This window comes from Centruroides vittatus, unplaced genomic scaffold (assembly GCF_030686945.1).
Source record: "Centruroides vittatus isolate TY-2023 unplaced genomic scaffold, ASM3068694v2 contig_1078, whole genome shotgun sequence".
Lineage (NCBI taxonomy): Eukaryota > Metazoa > Arthropoda > Arachnida > Scorpiones > Buthidae > Centruroides > Centruroides vittatus.
Window position 1 is genome coordinate 710024 of NW_027120693.1, and position 26105 is coordinate 736128.

Sequence of the window (26105 nt, forward strand, 5' to 3'; positions counted from 1 at the left end):
TAACTTCTACTACTACTAACATCAATAAGCATTAATTGTTTTATTGCACTGTAAATGAAAATTCACTTCCAGATTTTAAGTCTGTCAAATTATTATATTGTTATTTTAAGAATTCTTTCTTTAACATTTAATTAACAACTAATTTTGTTACATCTGATTAATTTTATTTTAGTCACAGTTATACTGGCACGCCGGTCTCCCCCAGTTTTTATGCAGCATACTGGTCGTTCCACGAAAATAAAGTAGTAAATTCTGTATATAGAAAATATTTAATGTTCTATAATAAATCAAATTTGTAAAATATTTTAAAAATATTAATTTTTCAAATTTTACAAACAAATTTGATGTTTTTATATGAAAACATATTGGAATTTTAAAGAAGCTTTTTTATTGGCATCAAAATGTTTTCATTTTTTAGGATAAAAGGAATTTTCTCCGTAGTCCACCTGCTGGAGTACAGTTTCCGTTTAATTTCGATGAAATGCATCCAATTGCCACCGCAATGTTACAAGAAGATCCGCAATTAGAAAAAATGAGATTTGAAGTAGTTCCTAAGCTGTAAGATGATCTTAATTTTGAATTTAATGTTTGAAATGTCTACTTTAATATAATTCAGAATATATTCTCAATTATATTAATCTAATTGCCGAACAGTACGTTATTCAGAAATTTAATATATAAATGTTACTATCAACCTGGTTAAAATAATAATAATAAGGGTTTCTGCTACTCATTGCAAATTTGATCACATGGCAATATTTTTATCACTATCAAAATAAATCAGCGACTGGCAAAATGAACCGGTAATAAATCTCTTATCATAGTAAATACTGTATATTAAATTTTTAAAGGAAAATTACAAATTTTTAGAGTTTTTTTTACTAAATTATACAAAATATTTTTTATGTAGAGAAGGGATGCCATAATTATTATTTTTTCTATATAAACTTTCACTAGTAAGTTTTGAGAATTTCAATAGGCACTTCTAATATCCAAAGGTTTATAATGAGGAGTTATAAAATTGTATTGTCATCAAAAACCTTTGGATATTAGAAATGCTGATTGAAATTTTCAAACTTACTAGTGAAGGTTTATAGAGAAAAGAAAGATAAAAATATTTTTTATATTCCAAGTCTCTGCTAATAAGCAAGTATCAAAAATGAAAAAAATGTTGCTGAAACTTTACCACAAAATTTGTTTTGCTGTAAAGTGTGAAGTTTCATTGTCGTTATGAATTTGTGTGTTCAATATGACTATGTTTTAGACTTTGAAGTTCTTTGCTTACGACAAAACAATCTCTTTGCAAAAATGGAAAAGTGAGCAAATATATGCAAGTACGGTGGAAAGTGGACTTAATGTTTTTCAAGGAACCAGTGAAAAATACATTAACTTGCAGAGTATATAAAAATTCAAACATCCTTTAAAAAAGACATGTCAAAACATAAAGTGTGTATGCATTCAAAATGGATAAACACATACCGTATTTTCTGGCATATAAGACAACTTTTTAACCTAGGAAAATCTTCTCAAAAGTCGGGGGTTGTCTTATATGCTGGAAAATACGGTATATTACTAGTATAAACGTTTTCATAGAAAAACATTATTGCAAAAAATTTTTTTACTATAGATAAACACAAAGGTAAAATACTTTTAGATTTGCACAGAACAAGTAGACGGAAGATCAGAATGCAGTGACATAAAACCAAAAGTGGTGAACAAATTTTAGAAGTGGTAAAATGTTTTGAATTTTTAGAGGAATTGTTTAATAATAATAATAATAAATACAGAAATGCACACACACTGGCTATTTTTAACATATTGCACTAGATAAATAATCTTTTTCTGCAAAGAAAAATAAAGTTTAAAATACATGCTTCCATACATAACATATTCCTAAGAATCTGTGTAATAAATTCAAATATTTGAAAGTTTGAGCAATAGTTTCATGTTACATTTTCAGAGAATTAAAGAGTATAAAATCTCTTATCAAAATAGGTGACTACATTATAATGCATAAAATATTTAAAACATTAGAACCATAGATTAATTAATAAGCAGAAAACATGAAAAAAATTAATTTCTACAAATGATTTTGCTGTTACTGAAACCAGAACTGACTGAAAATGCCAGCACACATTAGCTTGAAAGTTTCGTTTATTGGCTGAAAATGTACAAAAGTCCAAATTTCATGCATAAAAAAAGGCAATTTAGAGATAATGAGGTAGTATGTACAAAAGAATAAGTAGTCCTTGACTTTCAGACATTTTGAATTTTGTACGAAAGTCAAACATTTGGAGGTCAAGAACAGCCTGTAATTTTTTTTTCACTAGTTCCTCAAAAATGTATCATTTCTGGAAAGTGTGATCTATGAGTCAACGGTTAAAAATACGAACCATTTGCATGATACAGTAATATTTTGTAATATTATTAATTGTAGTTAAATGTTAAAATGTCTAATACTTCCAATTATTTGTAGGACATATTCGTTAATGCATCGTAAAAATTATTGATTTGTATTGACTTGTAAATTATGCTTTCCAGGAATGATAGAAAGTTCCAAAAGAATATTATTTTGAATTTTTTTTTTTTGTAGAATTGAGTCGTACCATATTTTGTAAATAGCCAGTACGTATTTAATCCGGTGGTCACTGACCTCATGGACCACTAAACTCACAATTTTGAATCCTGTGGACCACTGTTATAAAATTTTTGTAATGATACAAACATCTAAAGAATAATGATCATAAAAATTTCTTTTTACTTTATTAATATAAGATTCACTTGTTTAATTATAAGAAATTATAAGCAGCAACAAACTTCACACTAATGTGTGAAGTTTGTTGCTGCTTGTTTGAAATAAGTTTATGGATTCTTAGCTCTTTTCTACACAGGACAACAACAACACTCACATTATTTATTGATTTATTGACACTATTATTTATTGATAAGTCTCATTTTGTGTTTGGGGGATTATTCAAATCTAAAACCAATGAGTGAGAAAAAGCAACCAAGCATTTCTTTACATTGCTAAATCTCAATGAACAGTGGTTTGGTTTTAATGCCGTATTACAGAATACATTACATTGTAACACTTATACTAGCTACATCTAATCATTTCAACAGAGCAGTAATGAAATTTTATATATTAAATTTAAGAATAATAATCTGTTTACTTATGTACTGCAATTACTGTTAACGTTAGACAGAAATTATAAATTTTATTGCTTTTATTAAAGAAAGTGTTTTCAACTTCTGTTTACAATAGATTTAAATGTTCTTAAAATTCATTTACTTACTTTGCCAAAAATACATTTTGGCATATCCAAATTGCCATTTCTAACTTGAGTAACTTTTAACCTTCCTCGGCATTTTTAACAAATTCGATTATTTTTGGCAAATAAGAAAATTGTAATTTCAAAACTTGAGAAATTAAAATAAAAATGGAAAAGGGTATTATATTATTTTTATGTATGCTCTTTAAATAAAATAATACAGATACAATTAATTTTATATTGTTATTTTATTGAATTAGGGATTATAAAATGCAATTACGAATTTGCACTTATGGAGCAACAGCTTCTCAATAAGCAGGGGGTATGTGATGGATAGATTATGCAAAGTTTTATTTTCATTCCAGCAATTATCTGTGGGGTATATGCATGAAAATACAATACTTTTATTTTCATTTTATGAATGCGAACTGAAAAAATATATCCTGTAAATTTGGACTATTTGAAATCCAGACAAAAATTGCATTTCATATTTGAATTTGAACAAATATTAGTCTTAAACTGAGAAGACAAAATATAGTTTCTCATCTCATGTTCTGCCAAGCAGTTAATTCTTTTCTTATATTAAGAAGCAGATCTTAGAAAAATAGATTTATCTTTTTCATATTGCATCTGTTTATATGGTTGGGCTATTTTTTCCTTTTCATTGATTAATTTAATGAGACTTTGTTTTGTTGGTTGTTAATTTGTTTTATATATTATATATATATGTATGTATGTATGGATATGATAGTAACAATTAAAAGTTTGGTCTTTTGGTGTGGTTGGAAGCATTGCACCAGGCTGTTTCACTTCTGCCACTTTATGCATGTTCTTATGTCCTCGAGGCCGTAAAGAGCAGCTCTGTTTTTTTTTTTTTTTTTTTTTTTTTTGGTGGTGTTTGCCGGCTTCTCCTTTGAGTATTTTAACTGGACAAAAATAATTTTGTGATGCTCTATGACTGTAGTTTAAACTGTGCCATGTCTTTTGGGGGGAGCCAAGATAGGATTTTGTTCCATGAGGATGAGGCTACTCCTACGTGGCAGCATCCAGCAGCTGCGGGCATGGACGCACTTCCAAGTGGAGCGAACAAACTGGTTCAAGTAAACGTGCATGTCCAGAGTAACTGCGTTTAGCATGCAGCAACCACCAGATGATGCTTCTACACGCGCGTTCAGGAAGCAACTACCAAGCAAGTTTTATCGCCACTTCCACTGCGCTTCCAAAGAAGAAAATGGTTGATTTTGTAGATGAATGAAAACAGAATGACAAATAAATTGGACAAATGTGGTATATGTTCAATAATTTTCATGTATTGAGCACTGAACACAAGACCGTGTTATTTATCAAACACCTGGCTTTTTCCACCTTTATTAGTTGACTAATAAAGGTGGAAATAGCCAGGTGTTTGATAAATAACACGGTCTTGTGTTCAGTGCTCAATATACAGTAAAAACACGGTTTCAAGAACATTTAAAATTTTTATGTAATTTAATTTTTTCTGATTTTGTAAATGTAACATTTTAAAAATAAAACCGTTTTTAAACTTACCCAACAAATATAAAGAATCTTTATAGAATATCTAGTTAGCGATAACATTTTAATGCTTGTCATATTTTCCATAGCAAGCATTCAACCAAGTTGTCTCACCACCATTTTGTAAACAACACGCTTCCACTCTGGACAGAAGTCGCTTGCGAGTTGGAAACACGTACAAAGATTCTCTCCGCTCACGGTCATTGGACGCTGCCACGTAGGACATGAGGGTTGAAATGAGTAGCAACTCTGCCATTCAATATGTTCTCATGCACCTGTAAAAGCTAATATGTAGCAGAAGCAAGATAAAGCCTGATATTGTTTTTTTACATCTTGTATTAGGGTTTCTCAAAAGGGATCCGTTGTTTTTTTAACCAGGGAAATTTTTTCTCATCCCAGGAAATCCTGCAAATTTCTTAAAAATTCACTTTTTTCTTATTTTGTGTTAGGTTCAGGAAATTTTGCAAATAGAAAGTATAATTAACTCATAAACTGTCAGAATTCATTTGTATTTATTAATTTTAAACCTACTTATTAGTTTTTTAAATTTTTGCTCGTTATGGCATATCACAAATGGTCAATAATCAATACGTAGCTTATTTGTGGCAGGACTCTGAAAATTTTTTACTTGTCAGAACCTGTAATATCTGGAATAATTGTGCTTACGCTGTCTTAATTTTTAACCATGCCCAGTAGTTTCAATAACTGCATAACGCCAGGTTGTTCAAATTGGGCAAGGATACAAAAGAGTACAAAGTATGCGAGTATGAAGTTTTTCTTCATAAAACCAATTATTAAAGGCAAACAAACTGCCGAATTATTTGGCTATAAGCTTGATGTTTCTATTAAAGCAGCCTAGGTAGACAAATCAAGAACACTAGAGAGCAAAAGAAGTGCTACAATCTCAAACGAACTAGAAATTTTCCAGGCTACAGGTGAAAAACACATAACATCTATTTTCTCTTAAATGCATTAAACACTATTCCACTCGTATCAATTGAATCAGATAGAACATTCTCGGTAGTGGGACTTTTCATTACTAAAATAAAAATCAGATTGAGTGATGGGAATATTGACCATCTTTACCATCTTTACTTTTTAAAATCTTCTTATAAAAATTTACAATAATGTTTTCTATTATGTTTTATTTAAATCATGAAAATTACCTTTTAAGTTCATTTTTTTAAATTTTCAACTCAATTTAAAGCATATTTGCATAAATGCAGTTTCCAGCAAACTTTAATAAAATTTTTCGGTTAATGTAACCCTTGGTGCCAAGATGGCGGCTCGTCTCTGATTCCAGCAAGGAAACACTAAGGACGCACGTTTTAACCTAACCTAACCTATTCTAATAATTTGGTTGCTAATAATTACGGTAATTTATTAGAATAGGTTAGGTTAGAATGTGTGTCCCACTGTTTCCTTGCTGGAATCAGAGACGAGCCGCCATCTTGGCACCAAGGGTTACATTAACCAATTTTTCTATTTGTGAAAATTTCTATGTAATTCAAAGGCAATTTTTAATATATATCTTACACAGCATTATTAATACGATTTTGGAGGTTTCAAACGTATTAAATTACTTTAAAAAATAAAAAATAATTATATCATTTGATTTCAAGATATTTTGTGTATCTTAAAAATAATTAATTCTATTCCGGGATCCTGAGGAACAGTTCACTTTTATCCAGGAATCCCAGGACAAGCAAAAGACCGGAAAATGAGAAACCTTACCTTGTATACCATATACTGTGTATTATCGTTAATTATATAAATTTCAAAACTTACAATATTATTTGTATATTACAGTACCTTGCAAAATTATTAGACCCATTGACTAAAATCATACCTTTTATACTATTATCTTTTTTTTTTTTTGTAATATTGTTTAAGAATGAGAGGTTTTTGTATGTTACTCTTATTCTCTATTATAACACACACACTTCTAATAAGTTTTTATATGATAATACTGTAAATGTAAGAAAATCAACTTTCTACTACAGAAAGATAACCGATGGAGGATCTTATTTAGGTTTGGCACTGTAGCCCATTGATGAGAACAAAATAAAAAAAATGCACGAAGAGTATTCCTTGTCATATAGAAGTACTAATGGCTATTAAGGGTGGTCATACAAAATACTAATTTTTATTTTTAATTTTATTGCATCAAGAATTTTTATTCCAAAAGACATAATAAACATAAATATTTTAAATATTCTATCAACAATTGCATTTATATTGATGTATTACATCAAAACTAAGAAATTATCAATTTTTTGCATGGGTCTAATAATTTGGCAAGGTACTGTACCTTTCTATTATTTTAATAAAAATTTAATATTAAAAAAATAATAATAATTAATTCACAATTATATTTAGTGTAAATGAAGAAACATTCTGGAGGAATTACTTTTACCGGGTCTCCTTAATTAAACAATCTACACAATTGTCTTCCATGGCTCATGAGAAAAGTAAGTACAACCATGTTTTAACTATATTGTCATTTAGTAAAGTTATAAAATTTATGAAGATAATTAAATTAGATAATTTTAAGTATTTTCTCGAATAAGATTTAAGAATATGAATCAACAAGATAGAATAAGCAGAGTGCTACTGGCAGTGAATACATTGCCACTTTCTGAAGCATGTTGGAAAAGTAGAGGTCGGGACAGTTGCAGAGGAAAACTCGTTTGTTTGAGGATTTAGAGCTGTAGTGCTCTAAACTTTTAAAGTAGCCCTTAATGTAGGATATGGAGTGGATATATCTGGCCACTGTGGAAGAATATCCAGTCATGTTAAGAAACGAACTACAGTTAATAATACAAAGATGGCTACGGCTTAATAGTAATAACAATAATAAGGTTTGCTAATAGGGGTACAAAAAATGGTAGGATAGATGTACCAGTTCTGGCCAGAAAACAAATTTAACTTAAAAATATAATCACCACATATTCAAATCTGTCCAATGAAACAAACTTCTATTGCTAACTGTTCACACAGTTAACAATAAAAGTTTGTTTCATTTGTGATTATATTTTTAAGTTAAATTTGTTTTCTGGCCAGAACTGGTACTACACTGGCCAAAACTGGTACATCTACCTTAATATTAATAGCAATAGGATTAACAGTAAAAATAATAATGGTCATGTTGCAAGACATGCTACCTGTGGCATTTTCTGGAGACAGATTGCAGTCAATAAGATTAAAATTACTTTGGAATTTTGTCTTTCTGATTGGGAGTGTGACACACTTTTTTAAAATAAACAAACTCCCTAAAACAAAAAAATAAGTATTAAAAACAAATCAGTCTGTTTGCCCCTTGCATGTTTATGTTCCATTTTATAAATCTGAAAATTTTACGTAAATTGCATTTTAATCTGTGTTAATATTAAATGAAAATTTTTGAGGTAGATTAGATATAATTAGTCATACCGTAGAATATTAATTTGAAACATTCTTTTTATTACTACAGTACTACCTTTATATAGTTAATGTTCAACAGATGTAGTTGAAAATTGATAATTGTTACAAGATAATCTTAAACAAACCCTTATTTTATAATTAAAAAAAAAAAAAAAAAAAAAAAGACAATGATTTAAAATCAATGTTTTTCTTTTCATTTTTTATTTTTCTTTGTTAGGTTTCCATTAAATAATGAATCATTTCTTAAGAAATGTCATGTAGCTGCGTTTCGTGATATTGGGACACCTAAATAACAAGAGAATTTTTCGTATCATATTTTAAAGAGTCCTGTAAACATCATTTACCATTATTATAATTTTCATTAAAATTAAAATTTTTGGCCAACGGTATTTACATTAAAATGTATATAAATAAAATTTGTCGAAGCTACGAGATTGTCTTTGCGTTTCGTTGTTACAAACACCAGCGACTTCTGGAAACAATTTTCAGTTATAATTATTATAATTATAAAAGAACTAAATTTTGTTCTGGTATTTTTTTTTTTTTTTTCTTCACTTTTTCCACATATCATCATCAAAAATAAAGAAATTAATTTAAATTAAAACTTTAATTTTGGATATTGAAGATATTCTAGAAATCTTTAAAATAAAAGCTACAAAGTTAGAAATTAAGTGTGTTAGAAATATTGTGTGTTCAATATAAGTATTAAAATTACTTTAAAAAATGTATTAATTCATAGTGATTAAGTTTAATGATATTTTAATATTTACTAACAAAAATTGCTGCTACTATTCTTTTTTGTAAATAGATGCCATTATATTTTATGTCCTACTTAAGAAAATTTTTAGGAAACAGTTTGTTTTCAAGAAACTTGTTAACTGAGCAACAGTCATTGCTGTTCCTTAGTTAACAAGCTTCAGCTGTAGCATCCAATTTAGTACGCTGTCATTCTATCTTGATAATGCAAAGCATCTAATGTTATTGTGACATCAGTGCTTTTAAATTTCTTTAGATTTTTATTTTCTTAATCTATATTTGTGAAAAGTGTAAACAAATGCACAATTCAGCAATAAATGTTTTATATTAATTCTGAACTGTGTATATTTTTAGGTAGTAGTGGTGATTCTTCAAGTTGGTCTTCAAGAAAAAGTTCTTCAGATGAAAGTACTAAAAGTATGATTTTTTTTTATATACTTCATATGAAATTTATATATACAGGGTGGGCCAACGAAAACGAAACGGCAGAGTGTTCGTGTTCGTCCAAGCAAATCGCTCGGACAGGTCGATTTTACTCTCGAGGGGACATCTTTTGCAATAAAGTTTTTGTGATTCTGAATATTAACTAAACAAACATTTTTGAAATAAATGTTTGTTTAGTTAATACAAAATAAATGAGTTTTTAAAATTTTTTGTTGTCTGTTGTATTCAGAATCGCAAAAACTTTATTGCAAAAGATGTACCCTCGAGAGTAAAATCGATTTGTCCGAGCGATTTGCTTGGACGAACACGAACACTCTGCCGTGTCATTTTCGCTGGCCCACCCTGTATAATGAGAGACTTTTTACACAGCCGCAAAATGAATTTATTAGAACAAATATTATTTTTAATGTTCTATATGTTTTAGGATAAATTCATTAATAATTATCTGTTTATATACATTTATATTTCTGAATGTGTTTGTCTGTCTGGTATAGAAATTAAATTGAAACTGTCTACAGGGCCCTTTGGGCGCTGTAGACAGTTTCAATTTAATTACACACAACTTTTCAATTCATGAAAAGTTGTGTGTATTAATCTAATGGAGATTTAAAGTTACTAAAATGACAAAATGGGTAATTTTCTCCAGGAAATAGGAATCGTAATTGTTATTCAGTGTTCATGATTATTGTACATTACCTAAAAGCAGAAAAATTAAATTCAGTTCAAACCATCTTATATCACATTACACAATTCCTTATTTTTTTTTAAAGCTGTTTCCATTAAGACATCTCTTAAACTTCACTCTTTTGCAGCTGTAGTTTCATTTTGCATCTAAGGTCTGACACACAACATTTAAGATATAAATAATAATTATGTAATATAGCTAATATAAGATAGCTAGTATAAGATGCTATTTATATTAAGTTTCTAATTAATTGATTTTGATTGTTGTTTACATTCAAAACACTGGTTATTCGAATTGAAATCTACTATAGAAAAATTCTTGCAATAAATATGAAGGTAAATAATTTATCATGAATTTTTAGCGTTTAACGGAAAAATTTAACTCTCTTCTGTTAAATGTTACAAATTTATTAATAGACCATCAAAATAATGGGCATTGTCTGTGTGAATAATGAAAGATGTTTCTATGAGTGTCAGTTATTTGCACAGATTAATAGATAGATAGAAGATTGCAATGTGGTGATATAAACCCAAGTAGTAAAATGACTGAAGAAATATTTTTGAATTTCTAGAGCAGGGATGTCCAGCCCACGGCCGCTTTGCGGCCCACTTAATATTTTTATGTGGCCCACTGCATCTTAAATTGTTTAGGTATATTTTCATTTATTTTGGTAAAATATGTCGATAAAAATTATTCTCGTTTCACTGGATACACTTTGATGTCATAATGACGTAATTGGTGTTAGAAAACTGTTTTATCTAGAGAACTGTTATGCATGTGGGGTAGTTCATATTGTTGTGAACAATTCTTTTCATACATGAAAAACATCAAAACTGCTGAAAGAAATAGGTTGAGTGATTCCCATTTAACTAACATTCTAAGAATTAAACTAGTATCATAAAATCAGATATTGACAATATTATAAAAGGAAGACCATGTCAAAAATCACATTGAATTTATTTTTATTTTGTGTGAGTATAATGTTAATAATATAGTATTTTTTGTAATAATATATATTTGTTATTAAAATTTGATATTCACGTTTTGAACTTTCTAAAAGCATATATTTACATGAAGTACATTTGTGGCCTGCTAAATATACGTAAATTTATAATTTGGCCCATTAGGAAAAAGGTTGGGCAGCCCTGTTCTAGAGAAATCATTGCTATTGAGATTGTTATTTAACTTAATCTTGAACATGCAGCTGAAAGCTGAGGATATATTCATAAAGTGAAAGAAGTTAAGTGAATGTTTACCTACTGATTCTGAAGTACCAGTAAAGTAACAATGATATATATTACAGTACAGTAATAACTATAATTTAACTATATATAATATATAAAATGCCATTACAATAGAGGATGTAGCTGTTCTATATTTCTGATAGGCGATATGAATCTCGTCGTGACGAGATTTGACTACTGCTGTCAGATATTATTAAAAATCACAAAAAAATTAATTTCTTCCTCAAAGTATTTAAGTTATTTTTATTGGTTTTGAAATTCTTTTTAGGTACCATATCTGTAAGATTAAATTAAAATTTATAACAAAAATTTAAGGCTTTCATAAATTTTTTGAAATAAGTTATTTAATGTAGTTGAAAAGCGACAATCTACACAAGACGACGACGAAGATATTCCCGATAGTCCTAGTCACGAATTTGTAAGTGATGCTTATCAAGGCGGTGAAATTTCAGCCGAAGATTTACAACAAGAAATGAAACAGTTAGGTGTATCGGGAGGAAAAGCTGTTCAAGGTACAGTTAGTTTTTATGAAATTTTCAAAGGAAATTAGTACAGAATAATTAATAAATTAGAAGTTATACAAAACATAATATTTTGAAATATTTATCATAAATTATTTTTAATAAAAGGAATAAATTTTGTGTTAGACTAAGTATATCATTAAATGCTATTTTTAATTGGTGATAAATTCCATTCACAAATGCAATATTATAAGGTAATTTTGAATTTTTTTTAATTATAAATTTTTCAGAAATTTATTCCTTTTTTCCAAATAAGTTTTGGCAAAGTTCTGCTAAGAAAATTATTACTTTATTTTATATTGTTTATTTATTACCAATTTTTTTTTTTGTTTTTTATAGTGATTATTAAAATGTATATATATTTGAAATTATGCACAGATTATTTTGATATAGAAGAAAACACATCTTCATTCAGTCTGTAATGTTTAGACAAGAATGTTAAATACAGAAGTAAATTTTTATCAAAAAGTCACAAGATTCTCTATTACAGGTTGCTGAATGAATATAAGTTAATTGGCTCTATAAATGAGCCAGTTAACTTACATGTAATTAGAAATCTTGTAAAATGCTGCCAAAATGTTCATTATATAATAACTAAGTGAGATGTTGAGAATTTTTACCTCCAACTAATTTAGTGAGATGCTTTATTTGTTTATTATGCCACTAATTTTTATAAGTATCAGCTTTTGTTATGAGGAGTGCAGATCTTTAGCTATTAGAAAAAGAAGTTCTGATTCAGTTTTTTTTTTTTGTTTTGAATTTCAGTAGATAAATCTATACTAAATTTCTGTGATGTTATCAAATCAAATTCACAAATACTTCAGATTTAGTGGTAAATATTCTTAAAAACAGTCAAGAAAGATACAACGATAATGATTTTGTATATTTAACTACTACTAACGATTCGATCTTGGCAACCGTTAATTAATTTAGAACTGTAAAAAACCTTTGTCAGTTATTCAAAATATATTCATTATTTATACTGATTAAATTTAAGCTTTGTTTAATCCATATCAAATATGGATGAATTCTGAGGAATATTTCAAAAGCTTTTTTTAATTTAAAACCTAAAGGAATGTGTATATAACTATAAATAAATGATAAACAACAGAAGAATTAACTACATAAAAAATTAAATAATGTTCATTTTAATAATTTCTTGGAGATGAGGGAAAGAATAATTACCAAGTTGAAGAATCACAATAAATGACGAGCCTAGTAATGACAGTAACAAAAGTACCAGAGAAAATTAGTATTCGCACACATTTGTTTTGAATAAGCTTGTTTTTATTCTTAGTATTTTCACATGCAGTGAGATTTGCCAAATCTGAATGTAGTTGCAAGAATAAATGTTCATTGATTCTCAAGATCATACAAGCTTTAATTTTAATATGATAACCTCAAGTTTGAGTACAGCAAAGATTTTTAATGCATAGATTATCTTATACAATAAATGCCCACTTTTACAATCTAATTGATTCTTTGAAACTCTATTAAGCAAACTGTTATATTTACCATATGAGTTGCACCAATGAACCTGTCTCACATGTCTTAGCAGAAAAACATCAACAGTTTTTTTGTTTCCAAATTTTTATTATTTATATGAACAAAATAACAGTTTAAATTGTGATAAACATTGAGTTCAGTTTGTTCTCCTTTCATCTGTACAACCATCTTTATCTTTGGAATGAATGCATTATACATGGCACAAATGACATCTGTTGGAATCTCCTCTAAAATCTGTTGGGCTGTAAAGTCTTTGATATTATGGACATTTGTGATGTAGACTTTGGCACGTATCCCTAGTAGTATAGAGTTCAAGGTCTTAGCAAACCATTCCTTTTGCATAATGAATTCCAACATATTTTTCTACAGCTGTAACATAGTGCATTTGGCCTTGTGTCATAGAGAAGAACCTTGTTGAAGCCAAAATGGTTTTTTCTTAACACTTTTCTGACTTTCAGCTTTAGACAACCCCAGGATGTCAATGATACAGCAATTCTAGTTCATTCTAACTTCCAATTCAACAAATACCAATAGAAGTTTACTGAAAATGGAGATGACATCTCAGATCATGTCCTGGAATTTGTTTCAGTTTGAACAGAAAAACTAAATATAACTTTAAGCTGCATAACAACCTTAGTTGGCGTAGTTATTTCTTTTTCTCTTCCTCTCAATGAATCAAAATGTAGAATCTATTATAACTGGTTCTAAAAATTTTGAAGTAGTTGGGCCAACTTTCAAAATACAAGAAGCACATTTTCCACCTCTGATGAAAGAATGTGCTTCTTGTATTTTAGAAGTTGATTCCAGCAAGTGCAAAATTTTTAGGACCAGTTATAATAGAGCAGAAGTGGCCAAACTGTGGCTCGTGAACTGCATTTGGCTCTTCTACATTTTTATTGTGGCTCCCATATACTTATACAGTTTCTTTCACGAACTTGGTACATACTACTTACACATATATAATACTTTTGTAAGTTTTCTGACTATTATGTAGTGTGATATACACAGATTTTAAGTGAAACTCTCAACTTAACCTTGAACGGGCAACTGAAAGCTTAGGTTTTATTCATAAAGTCAAAGGAATGAAATGGTTAGGTAAAAAAGTAAATTAACAGTGATATTTACTATAGAACAATGATAATTATGAAGTACTATGAAAAGTGGATGCATTTCTCCAATAGACACTCCAATAGAGGACATGGCTCTTGTATATTTCTCATAGGCAGTGTATGTCTCCTATTGTGACAGGGTTTGATCATCTCTGTAATAGCGATTCCACATTTTGCTTCACTAAGAGAAGGGAAGTGACAGTGGAGAGAACATATATTGAAAACTACTGAAGATGATGATCATGATGTTCTTAATGAAAGTTTTGAAAGAGAACTGAATGCTTTTAGAAGATTTAAATAATAATTACATTACCTGAGTATAAACAGTGGCTTTTCACAATATTTTGCTATAACCACATGTTTCTTTCAAGAAATACATGCAGTTGATTCAGAAGGTAGCATGAGATTGACGGTTGTACCTCAGATACAAGCAATATTCCAAGGTGCTTTTAGTAAGAAGAACGAAGTTGGACTCCAGGCTCAACTCATAGCATCTGAACTAGTCAAACTTTTGGGTAATTGTGTGGCTGTCAGTCCTATAGTAACAGTACAGGCAAGAAGGCACATTGACCATTCCTGTACCATAAAAATGTAAGGTATTAGAAATTTTTGAAAATCTTTTAAAATTATGGACTATATGATGCAGCACACGATATGCTGTATTCTAAAAGTTTAAAGTGCCTTCATTTTAAAAAAGCATTCTAAATTGCCATATATTACAGCATACAAGACAGCTTCTGTTCAAAATAAAGATCAAAAATTGCCCTTTACCTTATGTGAAGTTACAATCTTTCATAGGCTAATAATTTCCCAAATGATCTTAAGTAAGTTACAGTGTAACCACTACCTAGTCCAACTCTTTAATGAAAATGTTGTTCTTTAATTAACCATATTATTATTTTAATTATTTAAAATGGAATTATGGTAAATATTAGATAACATGAGACAATTATCAATTGATCATTTGTCATATGCATTCAACTCTTCAAAGTTAAGCAGTAACATTTATTCAGCACCTATAAGTATCACTACCTATTTATATCATACCTTGCCACAGTTATCTTATGTAGAATGGATTATATACACAAAATAGTTTTTCACTAAATATTCTGTACTAAAATGGGCAAATCTTTTATGCCATAAAATATGATAGATGCACGAGAGTTTTTAAGATATTCCTCATCTCCAGATCCTTTTCTTATGGACTGAACGAACTTAAAAGTCGAAATAGTCAAGCTTATCGAGTGAATACAAATTTGAAATGGTCTAAACTTAAAAAATTTAAAAAGATTTCCAATGGACAAACTGTAAAAGTGTCCGTCTTACTCCCTTTTCGTACACCCTCGGGAAATAACAATTTTACGGCAGATTCGACCTTTGTTTGGAGGCTTCTCGTCCTCCTCGACATGCAAAATGCTACAATCTTTCCTCCTGAAGTGGTACAAACATTTATAAAAATTATACATTTAATAAAAAATTGAAACGGTCTGGTTCGACAACAAATTAAGTTTCGTGTATTCGAGCAATCCTTGGCTTCTTAAAGAGATAAATAACATTTACTATTTATTAAAATATTCAGTTTATAACTAATAACATTTCATAGATGTAGAAAGTAATTGTATCAATGTCATTATTCATTAATGTACTGTACTTCTAATCATCTCTAATATAATGATCTGTCTCCTAATGATAGCAATTAGAATTTGATCTGCATGTAATATTTTATCAAGTAAGTGCAGAAACTAATATATGTATGCAAACTACATATATAAAGTTATTAATTCTTTATTTCCTGTTTTTTTATTTTTTTTTATTTGTATTTTTTATTTTAAATTACAATCAGTTTATTTAACTAATTGGCTGTTGAAATTTTAATGTTTCAGTGTGAAAAATATATTTCATTATATATACTTTTTTAATAAAAATTTATGCGTAATAAAAATGTAGGGTACATTTCAGTATGCATCGGTCTCTGCCACGCACCCAGTGCACCAGTACGTGGTTTAATAAGCAAACAGCACTGTAATGGCATTTACAGACTTATTTTGTCAAGATAACTTTGGGTTAATACGGACAGACAAATAGTAAAATGGTGTTAATAATATAACATTTGAGGCAATCGTATTGCTTCGTCGGAGCTTGCCATAACCACGGTTCGACAAGCGTGACATGCATCGGTCATTGCACCAACAAACTCATCCGTGAATATCCGAATTCCTTTTAGTACGTCGCAGTTTTCCGACGCTGCATTTGATGCATACTGGAATGCACATGTAATTATTCAAACAGTTCTCTCTTTTCTGGCATTACTTGCATAGAAATCCATTTAACAATTAACTAAATTTGTCTTTACTACTGAAGCGTACTAATACATATAATACATTTACTCTGTCACATTATTTCTTTTCGTTGATTTCATCAAAGACAGTATGCAGATTATTACATTTTTATCTACACTGAAGAACGTAATTCAAAAGTTAATGAAATTTCTTTTTCCAGCTCCTATTAAAATTTACTTCAGGTCAATTTTAAAATTGAACTAAAATAAATAGATGTTAAGTTACTTTTTATATGAAGTTATGCAGTTTTTGTATATGTAATTCCAGAAAACAGAAACATTTTAAGAGAATATTTTCACTGATTTTGAATATTAATTTCGTTGATTTTTTTTTTTTTTCCTATTGCAATTTATAAAATGTTCAATAAGTAAATTAGGTTTTTTTTTTAATTAATTACTTTAACGTAAGTAGAATTAAATTATTATAAGAGAAGGTACATTAACTAAAAATTGTAATTTAAACGTATTTTTTGTGTGTTAAAATTTCATATGAAATTACCTTTTACTTTTTTTATATATATTTTTAATTTGGTGTTGCACTTTTATTTTGTTTTTATTCTTTGAAATATGTATATATGTTTAGAAATATTTTTGAAATTTCTGTAAGTACAAGCTTTAATTATGATGCAGTTTTCCAACAAACTACTTAATATTTGTTTTTATTAATATTACTACAAAAGATAAAAGCTGTTGCAATGTAGTAAAGTTTTGTTGAAATTTGAGACAAGGCATGAGCGTTAATTAGCAACTCAATGCAATACAGAATAGAAAAATGGATGGTCAATAGTTGAACATTTTTTTAAATTGTACATCCTTAGAGCATGGTAGCTCCACACACACAGTATTTGCCAAGTGCCAAATAATTGTCTTTCACCAAAGTATTTACCGAAGTGTTTGTCGTGTACGTACACGTGTGTGATTATTAGCCGAGCATTGGTTCGCTATGGAAATTAAGAATATTGGTCCAAAATATGTCCTCTTTGATTCGACACAATATACCGACAGGGAGTGGGGAAACAACAAATACCGAATACTCATTCACCCACTACTTGGTATTGGTCGAATGCCAATCAATTGATGAATACCAAACTTGTTGAGCTAACTTCAGGTATAACATGATGCTGTTAAATTTATACATTGTCCACTATTGGATTAATATATAAACAGTTGTACTTTCACACGATAACTGAAATATCAAGCTTTTCTTATGCTCTCTATATTAAATGACTTCTTAATATTAAGAATAAAAAATATTTTTCTACTAGATATTTAACTTTGCTATTTTTGTTCAAAAACATTCCAAATTTCAAACTCAAAGTAACAAGAAAATTGGAATAAATCTTCTAAATTCTAGTGCTGTAGTACTCTGGTAGAGGGGTGTACAATCAAATTGTACACCCCTCTACCAGAAACAATAAACATAGCATGATGAAAATTATATAAATTAATGAATTACAAAAAAATAAATACAGTGAAATGTTGGTATAACGAATATCTCGAATCCCCTTCCAATTTCCTATTCGGCTCAATGCAAAAATGTTTCGGTTTAACAAATACCATTATAACGAAAATTTCGGTTTAATGTAATAAAAGTTCTGTTCGTTGCAAAAGACTACTTTCATTATAACAAAATCTATAAATGCATAAATCATTCGTTATTAGTGAACAATAAACATTATGTCAATCTGGCAACATGAATTTTAATCCTCGGTTATGGTTTTGTGTTGATGTTATTTATTACTCTGCAGTTTATTTCTTTTTAAGTTTACAAGAAAAAATAGAGAAAAACAAAAAATGAAAACAGTTTTCTTTGGAAGAGAAGAATAAAATATTAGATAATGTGCAAAAAGGAATTAAATGCGCCCGACAGCCTACGGGAATGCTGCGTTGGGGTACTGAATTTTATCGAAAAAACTTTGATTAAAGAAACGACACACTCAAAATTTAGACTTCTTTCACCAGAATATAACAGCTACATGCAGAAATAACAATTAAAGAGGCAAGATTCCAACTAATTGGTACTTCTATAACATTATTTTAGTCATTCACCAGTGACATTTTTTGATAATTTTTTTATCACAGATTAATTTTTATTCTAATTTATTATAACTTGCATTCTGAAAAATATTACATTTAGAAAAACTTTCTTATATCAAAATGTAAGCTTTTTGTTTTAATCAATAAATTTCTTTTATCCTTGCATATTTGACTATGTTTCAATATAAAAAGCTTTCAGTATAACGGAAATATTTCAATGGTTCTTCCCGAATTTCATTATACCGACATTTCACTGTACAAAGAAAAATAAATATCGTATATCTCGGCAGATAAGACTACGTATAAATTTTCGTCAAAGTTTTATAGTTTTAGCATATATCTGTCCTATAAGACGACCCCTAAACTATCGAACGGCCTATGAATTTAGTTTAGATCAGCAATCATTATCTGAATAATAATACTGTATAGCATATATGGAATTATGTCCTATTTGTAATTTTTCCAATGAACAAATTTTATTTTCTTGCATCTGGCAATTTTTGCAAACATTCGCAATTAATTTGGGCATTCGGGTAATGACCGTGACTATTCACAAAAACATTGCATGGGCTATTTTATTTTGTGCACATACCCTACTCTCTTCTAGTAAATAATTACGGTTTGTCTGTCTTTTTATAATGGTTTTAATTTATATAAATTTCAATCTAATTTTTTTGTATCTGTCCTATAAGATGACCCTGAATTTTCGGGGCCATTTTTTATGGTTCAACTATCGTCTTATCCGCCGAGATATACGGTAATTCTTACCGAAGGTTTATTCTTTGCAAAATGCAGTTGTAAATAATGTCAAATAAAGGAAATCGGTAGTGTACAGACTAATGCAAGTGATATGACCAAACATTTTTTATTGTTCATGAATATCTGGGTCTGGTATTTGGGTAATAGCAACACAGATCTGGTTTTGGCTCATTTTGACGTGCATTTTAATTACTGTGATAGCTGGAACGGTGTAAATGGAAGAAGGGCTTTGATTGCCACGCTAGCCAAGTTAGATAAGACTGAAAAATGAATATCCTATCAATTAACTTGATATGGATTATTGATGGAAACTTTGAACATAATACTGATTCATACTACACAAGACTATACAGTGCCTTCCTCACAAAAACCATAAAATATAAAATCTTTTAAAAGAAACTATGTATTTTTTAATTGTTGGCTTACCATCCGTAAATCTTTTCAAACTGTTTTGCATATTTTTGCAGGGGCATCGAAATGTCCTAGTTATTTAATTCTATCAAAAGCCGGATAATATCCTAACGGTGCATTACGTAAACGAGGGTTTGAAATTGCCAGGCCTGGACTTTATGCAGGCAATAAATAAGAATGAAAATGTAAGTAAGTCAAAAACCCGAAATAATTGCTACACATAATATTAAAAAGTCTATTTATTAGTTTAAGCCCGAATATGTAAAATAATGAAATGAAGTTAGCAAAAAATTGCAAAATATAATAAGGATAATTTATCAAATCCAAAAAACAAATATGTACATAACTTTCCTGACAATTGGGAACTTACAAATTAAATTATTACTATAACTGTCTTAGAATTATCTCCACAAAACACAACAAGAAAAATATGAGAATATATCAAAAATCACAAAGAAAATTCATCTAATTGTCACCAAGAACTTCTGTCATCAGTGGAACTTTGAAAGCCTTTCATCAATCTTGTTCAATCCTTAGCATCATCTCCTCCTTATGGTGCTGTAGGGGCGACACTACATGCACCATAAGGATAATGCCCACTTGACCCTATTTACATACTTAATTGTTAACATTTCATTCATTCTAATATTCTTCCTTTTTAATTTGCGTTATCACCCTCCTTACAATTAATTTTATAATTTTTGTTGTGCATTTGATGACAATTTGGGGTGGGAGATCACTTTTTTAACTTCCACTGGAAGTCCCCTCCAAGATGTCGTTTCTGGGTTTGATGACGTCATGAGTTGCCGCCAGCAGTTGTAATAAGGTTGGTTAGTTTTTGAATTTTGCCTGGGTGAGGTGTGGCAGTCTATCCTTAACAAAATAAAATGCCCCAAAATAAATAGAATAACAAACTAAAAAAAGCCTCCCAAACAAAATAGTATGGGTCGGAATCAACCCCTTACAGTATAGCCCCTACCAAAAGGTCGTCTCTGCAATGGAAGACCATTGCTCCTGGTGATTCGACATGGCAAAAATGAAGACATTTCAGTCTTTTCTATGTATTTTTTAATAAAATATAAAAGTTTGCCAGCTACTATTTGAGAGAGAAGAAATCTTTGACACACAGACACACAGAGAGAGTAGAGTCGGAGTACTTCATATTATATGTTATAGTGAGATAAGTTTACAACACAAAACAAATTTTTCCTGCAAATATTTATGTAAATTAAGTGGTTCAATATATTTTTAATGTTTTTAAAATTTTAAATATAACAAGTTTTACATTTCCCCATAAATTGGCCCATGCATATCACTTTGAAGATCACTGCTTTTGAGCTTCGGCTTATCGTCAAAGGATTGTCTGCTCTCGTTTATTTGCAGATAAAATGATGATTAAATTGTAACAGTTTTGGACCAAATTTCCCTAGCGTTCCATCGGCAAGATTTGAAAAAATACTTAAAAATGCTTTTCTTGTTACTTTGCTATTATATTTTGTTTAATTTAAATTCTGTTTCAAATTCACTTGTATTTTATTACACGTTAATGGTTAATTTCCGTCTTTCGATATCGTTAACGACTAATCAGAAGAGCTAGAAAACATCGAACGAATAAATAATTTTTATTAGTAAAGCTTGTAATTACAGTGATTTTTATATTTAATATAGTATTTTAAGTTTTATTTATTAAAATTTAATTAGTACAATCATGCACCTTTAATACAATTTGATAAAATAGCAGAAAACAAATTTACCAAAAATTCTATCGAGTACGGCTTAAGTTGTATCCTGTTTTCTGGCTTCCATCATGTAATTGTATTTCATAATGAATTTGTTTTGCATTATTTTATGTCTTTTGGATATCAGAAAAATGGCGTCGTACAGTATCCGTTGGCGGTGCCGCATTACAGAAACTTGTAGCACGAGTGGTTTCTCAACACCGTAACGCCAATCTTGCGGAAAAAGGAGATTCTAAATAAATAAATAAATAAAACTTTTCTAAGTGTAAGGCAAAGTAAGTGCTTCAAATGAAATTATAAAACATCTTATTACAATTTTTTAAATGAAATGATGATGAATTTTCCATTTATTTTGCATGCGTATATATATTAATATATATATTTGATTATTTCGAATTTAAATTTAATTTAAATTTTATAATTTGAGAGAAAACAATTTGTTTATTTTCTCTATGATATAAGTTTTATGTATTTGGTAAATTTTAATTCTTTAGCATGTAAATTATTAAGAATGTGAAAGCATAATTTGTGATTTTGAAAATATGGAAATGAAATTATCGATTATTTATTTCTCAGTGTAATTTGCTTGTTTTCAAATTAAAGGTGCATGAATGTATATGTAAAGGAATAATTTAAACATTTTATTTATTTAAGATGATGATATGTTATATTTAATAAGACATGACGAAGTTTATGTTAAATCATATTTATTTTTTTATTACTATATTTAAGTATTTGTAATTTTAAGTAGCTAGATAAGATATTATTAATCTTTTCTTGATGTTATTAGTTAATAATTCTTTATATGTAAATATATAATCTTAATGAAAAATTTTCAAGGTTTTTTTTTTTTCCCTTCTTCTTACCAAACACTTTGAGAATTTTAAAAGAAATTTGAATAATAAAGCACTCTCCTAACGACAAATGTTCGAACATTTACGGTACTTTATTTTAATTGCAAACGGTTGGCTACATTGTGAAATATTCTCCCAAAATCACGAGGAATCTGATTCGATTCTGATAATTTTTGTAAGTAGTCAGAAAAAAAAATTACTGTAACAATTTATTTTAATCGCCAAACAATTTTACATTGCTCTGGTTTCATAAATATGAAATTCTGTAATAAAAACATGTTGCATAGAATTCGAAACAAAACATTTTGACACATACTCTGAACATCTCTTATTTTGAATTATCTGCTCTTAAGAAAACATTTTATTCCCAATTATATTCAGTCTTCTAAAAAAAGAATGCAAACGTTTTAAATTATCGTAGTTGTCTTTATTTGAGAAGTAAATTTTTGAGTTTTATCTCCCAACTGCATTCCGATGTTCTGTTGTCTACTGTCTGTAGGAAGCACCCTAAACGTAAATGGCAGGCAACCGCAAAAGAGGAGGCATTTTGCATTTCGCAATTCACAGTTGGAGTCGTCATTGTTTAACACGAGTTTCTCGGACAGTTTCAAAACAATCCACCGTGTAAAGCAAACATTCTTTAATGGTATTGACAGTTCCAGGAGAATGGATGCATTTGCAAGGAGAAAGGTCCAGGATGGCCCAGAATATCAGAGGAAATTGAGAATAAAATCGAAAACCTATGTTTTGTCTTGTGTACTGTCAATATCACTAAAGATTGTTTGTCTTACATATTGGATTGCATTGAAATTGTCTGCAAAAACTAACATTGAACGACGATGGATTCCAACTTTGCAAACTACAAAACACAAAATGCCTTCTCTGTTGTGGAATTGCCATTTTTGTTTATGGCATTTCCAAGAAGCAATAGACTACAAAATATTTAAATGCGGTTGGGAGGTGAAACTCAAACATCCACTCTATCAATTGACATACGTCTCATACTTCTTGTAATTATAGTAATTTATATTAGTAACATTCTTTTTGGAAGACTCTGTATAAGAAGATAGTCATTATATCAATACAAGAAGAAAGACCAATGAGTTAATTTTTTAATAGGTTCAGTTTAGGATTTTATTGTGTTTCTTATCCATGCTATCTGATTCATTACTTAGTATGTAGCTCTTAGCAGAACTATAGAATAAATATAAATGAAGGTAAACAAAGAAGAATAATAAATATAACGAAAGTCCACCTTTTAACTACAGAGCTCATTACTAACACACCAATGGATTTCTTTCGATGTTTTATTCCAAACGAAGGATGATCTATTTACCACTTCAATATACAGAACATTTAACACCATGTGAAATGATTATTATTATTATAAAATTGAATTATTTTGAAGTCTGTTAAAGAGCTTTTTCTCGTTGAAGTTGGAAGATTAAAAAAAAGTAATAAAATAAAATTTAAGAAATGTTTTGCAGTAGATCTAAGTTTAATTGATAACAGTACTGTACATTAAAGTTAGACTTAGAATATATGAAATTGTTAAAATTTTCTATAATGATGATGCAATAGAAACTCGATTATCCAAAATTATTTATGTTTTTAAAAAATCAACCAGAATGTGTAGTGTTGTACTTACCACAGAGTATAATAGACCGAACTCTCCACATAACTGTGTCATCTGTTGATCGTAGTGCTGCAAAACTGGGTCATATACAAGTAATGTTTAGTTAAATTTTGAATAAATGAATTTACCTTCAAAAGCAATAATTACATTATAGTATTTATTATTTGTGAAACTTTAAATGCACAGTGCTTGATTTACCCAAATAAATTTCTAGATATTCTAAAATTTCATTTATCTAAGAGAGACCTCGATTCCACCAGAGTTGAATAATAGTTTTTGCCGTATGTACGGTAGAACTCCGATTATCCAAACCATCACTTGCTCTCTTTTCTCTCTTCCATTGACATCACACTGCAATTCTCCTTCGTCATGCAACACGTATATGTTGTGAGAGATCCAAATGATCAGTAGTCTACTACTCAATGAATAAATAAATATAGTATGCATATGGTACTGTAGCGATACCCTGTGATTTCATCCTTTATGTGTTAGTCCACTTATCCAAATCACCTGCAGAACAAATCAATTTAAATAATCAGTTCCAGAAATCCATTCATTTACCACCTTTACTAAAAGTGAGAAAGAACTTATTCTGACTGGAACACAAATTATAAAATACTGTTAATATATAAAGCACAACATTGCTTGTTTCTATAGAAGTAAGTAGCTATGGATCTTTGTATAAATGAATTGGAAAACAAACAAGATGTGCAAGAATGATTACTGTCTTATTGGACAAGGTCCGACAGACGGTAGGTGGAGGGAAAGGAGTGGAAATCAAATAGAAACACTTAATTACAAGCAGATATGTTGGGCAAAAAGTAAGAACGACAAAAATTCAAGTAAACACCAGTGGTGCATTATAGTTTCGTGGGGCCTAGGCAGATTTGAATTAGAGGGACCCGTGTGCAGTGTCGACTTCAGACATTTTTCTTTGTGGTAATTTTTGGGGGAATCCCCAATATCCTCGTTTTTAAAGTGATCTCTGAATGGTTAAATTGTGTACTCCACCAGACTGGCAATCTAGGGTCCCAGATATTGCCCATATTTAAATTTTAATATTCTTACTATAGTAACGAGTTCAGAAAAAATTGATTTGGAGGCTCTAGGAAATTACCCACTTTACTCATAGGATGACACACCACTAGTGAATACTAAGTTCGGTTATTTTAGCCTGCTGTTTTCATGTTTATCACAAAATGTTAAATTATAATAATAATGAAAGTTTAGAAAAACAGAATAAAAGTAACAAAAATTCCTCATTGGAAAAAAATTAAATCTATCTTTTATTTAAATTGATTGTTCGCGTGTTTTTTGTTAAATGAAACTTCAATGCAAACAATCAGACCAAAGAGTCAGGCCCACGGCACTGAAAAATCCAAGGACATGTTCTATGCTTGCTAAGAATGTGATGCTTGGATAGTATGGAATGGCACAGTTTCATAGGGTTTTCTAATGTTAACTCTAACATACCTTCACAGCCAAATACGTAACAGTAATTGGTCAACTGATCAAATTTTGAAAAAAATGGACCAAATATTTAAACTCCACCCTCAGACACTCAAAACAATATTTTTTCTGCTCGCTAGTAATTTTGTATTAAGTAATTTTCCTATTCTAATGCCATCGTCCCACTGGTCAGATTAGGGTTTCTCAAGTGGGATCCCGGTTGTTTTTTTTAACCCAGGAAATTTTTCTTATCTTCAAAGATATTTTGTATATCTTAAAAATAATTAATTCTATCCCGGGAAACAGTTCACTTTTATCCTGGAATCTTGGGACAAGAAAAACACCGGGAAATGAAAAACCCTAGGTCAGATAGAAAGGGGGCCTGTTGT

General features: G+C 29.4%; 1 protein-coding gene across 1 annotated transcript in view; it reads left to right on the plus strand.

Moving 5' to 3' along the window:
• The window catches only part of LOC136974054 (synapse-associated protein 1-like), an 87741-nt gene that overhangs the window by 32446 nt on the left and 29190 nt on the right, over positions 1-26105 (plus strand). The window contains exons 4-7 of the mRNA XM_067268828.1: positions 419-558; positions 7185-7276; positions 9339-9401; positions 11711-11869. Of these exons, the coding sequence (XP_067124929.1) occupies positions 419-558; positions 7185-7276; positions 9339-9401; positions 11711-11869 (454 nt within the window). The remainder of the gene's footprint in view (positions 1-418; positions 559-7184; positions 7277-9338; positions 9402-11710; positions 11870-26105) is intronic.